Genomic DNA, 10422 nt, shown 5'->3' with positions numbered 1-10422 from the left:
AACAGGGTTTTCAAGCAGAATTCAAATGGTCTCACAACAAGCTTTACAAACATTAAATGAAATTTAAGCATTGACTTCTTACAGTCTGCTTCTCTGCGGCCGGCGTAATGTTGGTCTTGTAATAAATAAATTAATTGTATGGCTGTTTTTTGGAAATTCCAGCTCCACCCTAGCAGGCAGGGAGAAAGAGCAAGCTTGGGTTAGAGATTTCCAGGGCGTTGAGAAAACTGCCACTTGCAGAAGTGGGTAGCTCCGTGGGCTGGGCTGATGCAACATCCTTCAGCTGCTAAAAAGGATGGTGCTATGCTTCAGGTGTTACCTTTGTGTTATTGCTTGCTTGCCCTGCTTCAGGTGTTACCTTTGTGTTATTTCCTTTAGGCAGCTCCAGGGCATGTCTGACCCCTCTACCAGTCAGTTCAGCTCCCTAAACTCCACAGTTAGGGACAGTAAACTGGGGGTGGGGAAGAAGCTTTTTCTTGGATTAGGGAGTGTGCTAGAGGGAGAACTGGTGCAAAGGAGGAGGAGAAGGCAGGCAGCTGGAAGCAGGAGAGAGCAGAGCAAGATGTTTGGTCGATTCAGCCACCTAGTGCAACGGCACCCTGAACTCTCCTGTGGGGAACCTGAGCAATTTTAAACAATGTACATTGAATCCCACCACAAACTGCTGCATCTCTTAGCAGACATCACAAGATGAAGTTTAGAGTTTGCTCGGTGTCAGTTTGAATTACAAGTAACTATCGGCTTGCAAGATAAAGCAAGGAGGCTAAGGAACAAAAGAAACGGTGACTAGCAGATCAATGTCGCTATCTGTGCCTTGTTCTCAATGACGTGCAGGTAATAAGCTACCCTGGAAAACGTGATATCAGCATTTCATTTATATTGATGTTGGAATCTTAGTCATCCCTTGACTGGAGGACGCAGTTCGTAGAGATAGCAGACGTATTTCATCCACCGAGCAATCTTAAAAGGTAGATGCAGCCTGGATGGCGGCAGGAGCCATCTGGCTGCTACCCATCACATCTGGTGTGCCAAGCGGAAATAATGAGAGGCTGCATTGTTTTGCCTTTCTTCCCAGTAAATCGCTGCCTGATGATGATCAACATATTTTTCCCTTTCTGGAGTCATTTTGTGACATGTGATCTTGTTTATTATGGTAGTTTTAGAAGCCAGACAAGTGGGGTTCCATTTGCTGTGTCCTGTACGACCACATTCACAGAAATTCCTGACTCTTGGAGGTTATAATCTAAGTTCACAAGAGAAACCATAGGGAATGGAACAAATATTAAGTTCATGAGGAAACAATCCTTCCCTCAAAAGGAGCATGGGTCGTTTTAGAATTGACAGTGCCCTAAATTGCTCTGTAATGTGATGTTCTCTCACGTGCTCATCCTTTCTCCTCTTTTGTTCTTAGCCAAACACACAAACCCCCAGGTACAATAAACACAAGTACAGAGGACTCTACAATGAAGCTGCTTTTGCTAATTCATAAAAGCACACTCAGCGTTGTAGTATTTAGTTGCTTCTAGTGCCTGCAGTGGGTTGTAATTTTGAAATAAAAATAGATTTTCCTTTTTAGTATTTTATTACTAGAATTAAAAATACCTTCACGATTATTCCACCCTCTTGCTGGCAGATATATTCTTCTATCTTAATACACATTGCAAGCAATTAAGCATCAGCTTCCAAAGGTGAACTCAGACAGTCCTCATCAGGTGGGAATATCGTAGTTACCAGGTAGAAGGCAAACAATAAGCTGATGAACAGAGCCTGCTCATTCGAGTACCAACAGAAAGACTCAAAAAGTCATGTAGCCTCTGGTATACATGCCTGAGCAATACATGACGTCACCCATCACAAATAAGTGAGAATAAAGCCATAGGCAGACATTTTGTATGCTTGAGCAGCTTTCACATTTGTACATTGGCGATTCTTTTTCGAACAATGGGAAATTACGGACAGACATGAAAATGTTGTGGGATCCCTGTTTCCTCCCTTGCGCATCCATCGCCCTGGCTCCGTCGTTGCCTTGGAAACTGGGAAGGTAGGGTTTGATGCAGGCAGGGAGTGGGCTGTGGCGCTGCCGGCAGAGTTTTGGCTGCCGAGGGGCACATGGGCGTTCCTGGGCACATGCGCTGCCTTTGTATGAATGGGAAATTTTTGACTGTCATTTGTAAGTCTGAACATTTAGAATGTATGGAGCTATATTAAAAAATGCAATAGGGAACCCCCATATCTATTTAAATAGCGTTGATGGCTAATATTCGTTAAAGGGTTTGCCAAAGTGTGGGATTCTGAATTGACATTTAAGTAATTGACATTTAATTTGCTTCACTGTGTGTTCACGGATGCTCAGCATTGCTGTAGATGAGGGCACTTATTAGACACATAAACATGTACCTGCCTTTAGGTACTCTGTTTTAAAACCCGGAGCTATACCCCCAAAAAACTGGTCTTTACAAAGAGACCAGTTAGCATCTAAGAATTAGATAGTTTCCTAATAGAAGCTCAAAATCCTTAATGGAATAACTATAAAGCCTAGGAAGCCACTGCGTGCATGTGGGAAGAAGGCATGGCAAGGAGTATCCAGGTGCCTTCAGGAGGGGAGTGAGAGTGCTTCAAGCTGGTCCTTTGTAGATTGCCAGGAATACTTTGGCACCCAAAAAGCTCTTCAATACCTGTGCGGATCCCACAGAGATGCAGTTGTGTTGCAGTTCCACCAGTAGTGAGATGTAACTGCCTACTGCGGCCCAAAAGGGCAGGTTATGCCTATAACAAGTAGAAACAAACATATACACACGGGTTGTGTGAGCAGTAACAAAGAATGCCTGTGATTAAGTATTGCAGAAATGTGTCAAAGCAAAATACTGACAACAGCCGGGATTTAAAGAACACAAAATTCAAGAGAAGTTGGTGAAAAGGTCTCTGTGCCAGCACAATTTTGGATATTTTGTGATTGCAAAAGCCACGCGTAATAACACCACAGGTAATTCCACGCGTTGCAAAGCTTGAGCCAGTCCATGCTCACGACATTTTCCAGCAGCTGAGGTTTCTGCACTAGGGGAGAAAAAGAGCCACGGTTCATAAGCAAGTCAATTCACTGGAGCAAACTGAGAGTCACTTTTGCAAATATGGCCAAAGTATTTTTCCAAGGTCACAGCAGCCAAATGCTGGGCAAAGATATGGTACTTCTTTAGCCACTAGTACGTCCTGCCGTGGGTGAAAAAATTGAGTGAAACTGGTGACATTATGCATTGATTTATATTGTGTTAAGCACAGCTAACCTGAACAACCCTGTCCATTCTGGCTGCAATTACCTTTCTTCTTGATAGTGGTAATGATTTACCACATTAATTATTACATCACCTTTGCAAAAATCTGCTGGTTTTGTAGCTGTTATAATTGCAATTGAACATTACAGTGTACTGTGGCACCGAGATCAATAAACCATCAATCTGGTATTGCTGGTCACACACAGCCTCCCGCTCCTTTCTCTCCTTTTCACAGAATCACAGAATTGTTGAGGTTGGATGGGACCTCTGGAGATCATCTAGTCCAGTCCCTTACTCAGCCTGGGAGGGTCAGCTAGAGCAGGTTGATCAGGGTTGTGTCCACTCGGGTTTTGAGTATCTTCAAGAACAGAGACTCCACAACCTCTCTGGGCAACCTGTGCCAGAGCAAAGAAGGTTTTTTTCTTATGTTTAGATGGAATTTCTTGTATTTCGGTTTGTGCCCATTGCCTCTCCTCCTGTCACTGGGCACCACTGAGATGAGCCTGGCTCCATCTTCTTTACTCCTTCCCATCAAGTATTTATACAGATTGATAAGATTCCCCTGAGCCTTCTCCAGGACAACCAGTCTCAACTCTCAGTCTCTCCTCATGACAGATGCTCCAGTTCCTTAACCACCCTCATAGCCCTTCATTGGACTCAGTCCAATATGTCCATCTCTCTCTTGTATTGGGGAGCCCAGAATTGGATGCAAAACTCCAGATGTGTCTCACCATGGCTTATCCCCTTCCTTGACCTGCTGGTAACAATCTTCCTAATACAGCCCAGGATGCTGTTGGACACCCTTGCTGCAAGGGCACATAGCTGACTCATGTTCAACTTGGGTGTCCACCAGGATCCCCAAGTCTTTTCTGTCAAGCTGCTTTCCATCTGGGTGGCCCCCAGCATGTACTGGTGCCTGTAGTTGTTCCTCCCCAGGTGCAGGACTTTGCACTTCCCCTTGTTGAACTGCATGAGGTTCCTGTCAGCCCATTTCTCCAGCCTGTCGAGGTCCCTCTGGATGGCAGCACAACCCTCTGGCGAATCAGCCACTCCTCACAGTTTTGTATCATCAGCAAACTTGCTGAGGGTGCACCGTCTTGCCATTTAAGTCATTAATGAAGAAGTTGGCCCCAGGATCAATCACTGGGGTGCACCATCAGTGGCTGGTTTCTGATCTTCGTATTGCTGATCTCAAGCCCTTCAGCCTGGCAGTTCAGCCAGTTTTCACTCCATCTCGCTGCCCATTTATCTACGCCATACCTCATCAGTTTGCCAATGGGGATGTTATAGGAGACAGTTCAAAAGCCTTCACAAAATAAACAATGATGTTAACTGCTCTTCCCTCATCTACAAGCCGGTCACTTTGTTGTAGGAGGCTATCAAGTTGGTCAGGCATGATTGCCCCTTCATAAATCCATGGTGACTTCTCCCAGTCACCTTCTTGACCTTAATATATTTGGAAATGGTTTTCAGACTAATTCATTCCACCATCTTTCTAGGAATCGAGGTGAAGCTGGCTGGCCTGTAGTTCCTCAGATCCCCCTTCTTGCCCTTCTTGAAGTCAGCGATGACACCCATTTTTTTTTTCCCAGTCCTTGAGAACCTCCCAGATTGGCTTGACTTTTCAAAGACTATCAGGAGTGTTCTCACAATGATATCTGCCAGCTCCCTCGGCACTCAGGTACATCTCATCAAGACCCATGGACTTTTGTATGTTCAATTTATTTAAATGTTCCCCAAACTGATCTTCCTCTACCAAGAGTAAGTCTTTGTTACTCCGGACTTCCCAACAGGTCTCAAAAGCTTGCGACTCCTAAGGGCAAATCTTAATAGTGAAAAACAAGGTGAAGACGACACTGAGTACCTCAGCTTTTTCCATGTCCTTTTGTCACTGAATGTCTCCTGTCATATTCAGTAGTGGGTCCACATTTTTCCCTAGACTTCCTTTTCCTGCAAATGGACCTGTAGAAGTCCTTCTCGCTGTCCATCACATCCTTTGCTTTGACTTTCCTAACCCTTTCCTAACCCTGCACACTATGGCAGTGACTCTATGTTGCTCCTGGATCACCTGACCCTACTTCCACCTCCTGAATGCTTCCTTTTTACATTTGTGTTTACTCAGGAGCTCTTTGTTCATCCATACAGGCCTCCTGCCACCTCTGCATGATTTTCCGCTTGTTGGCATGGACCATTCTTGAGGCTGGAGGAGGTGATCCCTGGAAGTCAACCAGCTCTCCTGGACTCTTCTTCTCTCCAGGACCATCTTCCATAGGATTCTTCCGGACAGATAACCTGGAGAGGCTAAAGTCTGCTCTCCTGAAGACCAGGGGAACTGTGATCCTGCAATTTGCCTTGTTCCCTTCTATCAGGATCTTGAACTCCACCATCTCACGGTGACTGCAGCCAGGGCTGCCCTGAGCCTTCACAACCCTGACCACTTCTTCCTGGTTTGTAAGTATCAGGTCCAGCAGAGTGTCTGCCTTTTGGACTCCATGATAATCTGTGTCAGGAAGTTATCATCAATGCACTCCACAAAACTCCTGGATTGCTTCTACCCTGCTGCGTTGTCCCTACAGCATATATTGGGGAGGTTGAAGTCCCCCTTGCAGACTAGGGCCTGAGAACACAAGACTTCTTCCAGTTGTCTGAAGGTCTTATCTACTTTTCCTGATCAGGAGGTGTTTAACAGATACCCACCACAACATAGCACACATTGGTTTGCCCGCTAATCCTGACCCTTTAGATCTCAGCTGGCTCATCATCCACCCCCAGGCAGACCTCTGTGCCTTTCTGCTGCTGTCCCACACAAAGGGCAACTCCCCTACCTCGCCTGTCCTTCCTAAAGAGCCTGCATCCCTCCATCGCAGCACTCCAGTCGTGTGAGCTGTCCCCCCATGTCTCTGTGATCCCAGTGAGACCACAGCCCTGCAACTGCATGCAAATCTCTAACTCATCACGTTTATTGCCCATGCTGCGTGCGTTAGTGTAGAGGCACTTCAGAGAGGCACCCAAGCCTGCTGATTCCCGGGAAAAGTGCGAGAGCTTGCCCTGCCATGCTGTCCCCTCGGCACTTCCATATTGTGCTTGAGGTGGACCCCCTCCAGCTCCGTTGTGTTGAATACTAGGTACATCGTTTCGCATCCTCTTTGCCAACCTGCTCTACTGCTTCCTCGTTTGATTGTGGGTTGTTGTCTCCCTTCCCTGGTCCTTGTGTAAAGCTGTCCTCACTAGCTTGGCCAGCTGCGCGGCAAAGATACTTTCACTACTGAAAAATTTACAGCTGCGAATCGATTAACGTTTTACAGCCGAGTTCAATAGTTTCTGCACAATCCATTATAGACCCTGCTGAAATTTATTTCGGATATTCTCGGCAGCAGTGCGGATACAGGTGTGTATCTCAGTTGGTTCAAATATATTGTTCTCACTGTTGTTCTTGAACTGTCCCTCCTCCCTCAGCCATCCGCCATGTTCTTAGTTCAGTTTATTTCTATGAGGGAACAAGCAGAGATGCTAGGAGGAGGATCCAAAATCTTCCAAAATGAGGTGCGTGGTGGGTGTCTGGTAAGACAGAACATAACTTCACTTATAGAAGAAAAGATATCCCATTCCTATGGGTGTTCAAACTGCTATCAGTGCCGGACCACTTCTAGAAAAAGCCATTCTTTAATAGCAGCGTAAAGTTTCATGCCCGCCCTCTGTGTTCCTGAAGTTAGAGGCCCACATATACAGGTTTGGCAGCACTATCTAAAGGAGGGTTGTGCTGCTTGAAAGTGGCTGTGGGCTCTATCATCGCCACCCAGTCCCGGCTTGTTTCAGGTGCCTGACCTATGGAAAGATGATTCTTGTGCTTAAAACGCATCAAAACATGATTAAGCAGGCCTGAGCTAGAAATACAGGCTCGAGGGTGCTAATAAAACATAGCAGTGCATGCTTTGCTGCTGCGGCGCAGCAGAGGTGAAGAAGGAAAGGGGACAAGCTCCAACAGGTGTGCAAAGAGGAGTTAGGTTTTTTTGGTTTGGGGTTTTTCCACTTTTTCCGGCCCAAGACACGCCACGCCCTGTCCGATTCCGGCCTTTCTCCCGCCCGCCGAAGGCGAGGTTCCTCCCGCGCCCCAAGCCAGCCGCGCTCTGCCCGCGGAGGGGCCCGGGTCCGCACCCGCACCCGGACCCTGCCGCCCGCCGGACCCGCACCCGGGCCCCGCCCCGCCCCCCGCTGCGGGAGACAATGCCGCAGCCCCGCCGCGCCCCCGCGCGCCCATTGGCTCCGCGCCATTCCCGCATGACGTCACCGGCGGGGCGGGGCGCGGCGCCCGATTTAAGGCGCGGCGCGGGGCGCGGCCGCCGCAGCGGCGGGTGCAGGAGGCGAAAGCAGCGGCGGGGCAGCGGCGGACACCGGCACCATGCGTGAGATCGTGCACATCCAGGCCGGGCAGTGCGGCAACCAGATCGGCGCCAAGGTACGGGCCGGCGCGGGGAGAGGGGGCGCTTCCCGGTGTGAGGGGCTGCGGGGGGCCCCGGAGTCGCGCCCCGCGGGGAGCACGCAGCCCCGTCCCGAAATGAAAAGCTTCCCGGGGCTTGCTAAGGCATCGCGGGTCCTGCTCCCGTGGGCGCTGGCTGGGATGTGCCCGGGCTCCGGTCCGTCGCTGCCCTGCCTCCCTGCAGGCAGCGGCGGCAGCCCCCCCGCTGCCTCGCCCCTCTGCAGCCACGGCGCCGGCTCCCGAGGGAGGTGTTTCGGTGTCACGGATCAGCCCCCGAGGGTGTTGGAGGTGCTGCCGTCTTCTTGTAGAGGCTAGGGGGTCTTAAGCCACTGCTAGACAATGGGAGACCACCAAATTGAGATACCCGGGGACTGTCATCCTTTGGATACAAGCTATAAAATAATTAACTTGCGCTTCGGTGCTCCAGCTGCCTGCCTGTCCCCTGCTAACTCAGCTGCTGCGGCCAGGGAAGCCCTTCGGCACTGACTCACCTTCCTCCCAGGCAGCTGCTCTGCCATGCGAGGGAGTGGTCAGGGCTGTGGCATGCACAGACTGCGCTGGTGTGCGTGATTGGCACTGGCCAGCTGTGGTTAATAATTGCCCTTTTCCAAAAACTTCTTCTAGTTCTGGGAGGTCATCAGTGATGAGCATGGCATTGATCCCACTGGCAGCTACCATGGGGACAGCGACCTGCAGCTGGAGAGGATCAACGTCTACTACAATGAAGCAGCTGGTAAGTGTGTCTGCTTCCTCAGATGCCCTTAAATGGGGCAGACATGCCAGTTTGTTGAGGCTGGAAAAATCCCTGAACAAGAGCTGTCATCTGCCAGTGACGCCTCCGAGAGCTTTGTTCTCAGAATGGCTCTGATAGCACAGTAGTCTTGATTGAGACGGCGTGTCTCTCCAGTGAAATGTGGGGAGGTGGAAGGGAGCACAGCAGGGCTCCTGTGACGCTGGCTGCAGGGCTGTAATGCTGGTGCTGGTTCCTCCCACAGGTAACAAGTACGTGCCCCGTGCCATCCTGGTGGACCTGGAGCCCGGCACGATGGACTCCGTGCGCTCCGGCCCCTTTGGACAGATCTTCCGGCCCGACAACTTTGTCTTTGGTGAGTGAGCGTGGGATGGAGGCGTCCCAAAGCGGGAGCTCTGTGCACAGCACGGGCTCAGAGCGAGCATGCCAGCGACCTGGGGGACCTGAATCCCAACAGCGCGGCGGGGATGGAAGTGAGGGGTGAACCCCGTGGGGCAGGAGAAGTGGGATCATCTCTGTTCCTCCCCGGGGCGCTAACGGGGCACCTTGCTTCTGGTCCGCCCTCCAGGTCAGAGCGGGGCTGGCAACAACTGGGCCAAGGGGCACTACACGGAAGGCGCGGAGCTGGTGGACTCTGTCCTGGATGTGGTGAGGAAGGAGTCGGAGAGCTGTGACTGCCTCCAGGGCTTCCAGTTGACCCACTCGCTGGGTGGCGGCACGGGCTCTGGGATGGGCACCCTCCTCATCAGCAAGATCCGGGAGGAGTACCCCGACCGCATCATGAACACCTTCAGCGTCATGCCCTCCCCCAAGGTGTCGGACACGGTGGTGGAGCCCTACAATGCCACCCTCTCTGTGCACCAGCTGGTGGAGAACACGGACGAGACCTACTGCATTGACAACGAGGCCCTGTATGACATTTGCTTCCGCACCCTGAAGCTGACCACTCCCACGTACGGGGACCTCAACCACCTGGTGTCGGCCACCATGAGCGGCGTGACCACCTGCCTTCGCTTCCCCGGCCAGCTGAACGCCGACCTGCGCAAGCTGGCGGTCAACATGGTGCCTTTCCCCCGGCTGCACTTCTTCATGCCGGGCTTCGCCCCTCTCACCAGCCGTGGCAGCCAGCAGTACCGAGCCCTGACGGTGCCCGAGCTGACGCAGCAGATGTTCGACTCCAAGAACATGATGGCTGCCTGTGACCCCCGCCACGGTCGCTACCTGACGGTGGCCGCCATCTTCCGGGGCCGCATGTCCATGAAGGAGGTGGACGAGCAGATGCTCAACGTGCAGAACAAGAACAGCAGCTACTTTGTGGAGTGGATCCCCAACAACGTGAAGACGGCCGTCTGCGACATCCCCCCGCGCGGCCTCAAGATGTCCGCCACCTTCATTGGCAACAGCACGGCTATTCAGGAGCTCTTCAAGAGGATCTCGGAGCAGTTCACGGCCATGTTCCGGCGCAAGGCTTTCTTGCACTGGTACACGGGCGAGGGCATGGATGAAATGGAGTTCACGGAGGCCGAGAGCAACATGAATGACCTGGTCTCTGAATACCAGCAATACCAGGATGCCACTGCTGATGAGCAGGGGGAATTTGAAGAGGAAGGAGAGGAGGATGAGGCTTAAGTCCCCTGGTATCAACGGAACGTCTCTAAAGCAGGCATGTGTACTGAATGACTTCTGATAGTGGTGGTGAAGCATGTTCTCTAGAAACTGTGTACCCAATTATCCTCTCAGCACTTGTAACTTTGACAGATTTCTCAATGTAACACTTCTGAATCCCAGTTATTACAATGTTTTTGTCCTTTAACGTTAAGAGCACATAAAGGCATGTATTCTAGATGATGTTTTCTGTCTTTCTTTACACCCCTATTGGACACAGAACAGCTATTCGGCCCGTGTGGCGAGAAGTAATTTAAAGA

General features: G+C 50.6%; 1 protein-coding gene across 1 annotated transcript; it reads left to right on the top strand.

The window, feature by feature from the left end:
* The first annotated feature begins 7626 nt into the window (after positions 1-7626).
* On the top strand, positions 7627-10340 carry LOC143156652 (tubulin beta-1 chain). Its single transcript, XM_076330466.1, has 4 exons — positions 7627-7725; positions 8371-8479; positions 8742-8852; positions 9066-10340. The coding sequence occupies exons 1-4, from the start codon at positions 7669-7671 to the stop codon at positions 10124-10126; spliced, it is 1338 nt and encodes a 445-aa protein (XP_076186581.1). The 5' UTR covers positions 7627-7668; the 3' UTR covers positions 10127-10340.
* Positions 10341-10422: the final 82 nt, after the last annotated feature.

The sequence above is a fragment of the Aptenodytes patagonicus genome, chromosome 2 (assembly GCF_965638725.1).
Source record: "Aptenodytes patagonicus chromosome 2, bAptPat1.pri.cur, whole genome shotgun sequence".
NCBI lineage: Eukaryota > Metazoa > Chordata > Aves > Sphenisciformes > Spheniscidae > Aptenodytes > Aptenodytes patagonicus.
This window is presented reverse-complemented; position numbering and strand designations above follow the sequence as displayed.

Bases quoted from the DNA above. Each gene is read 5' to 3' on its own strand.
- LOC143156652 (XM_076330466.1), top strand. From the start codon at position 7,669: ATGCGTGAGATCGTGCACATCCAGGCCGGGCAGTGCGGCAACCAGATC. The intron at 8,480-8,741 runs GTAAGTGTGTCT...TTCCTCCCACAG, and splicing joins CTACTACAATGAAGCAGCTG to GTAACAAGTACGTGCCCCGT. The intron at 8,853-9,065 runs GTGAGTGAGCGT...TCCGCCCTCCAG, and splicing joins GCCCGACAACTTTGTCTTTG to GTCAGAGCGGGGCTGGCAAC.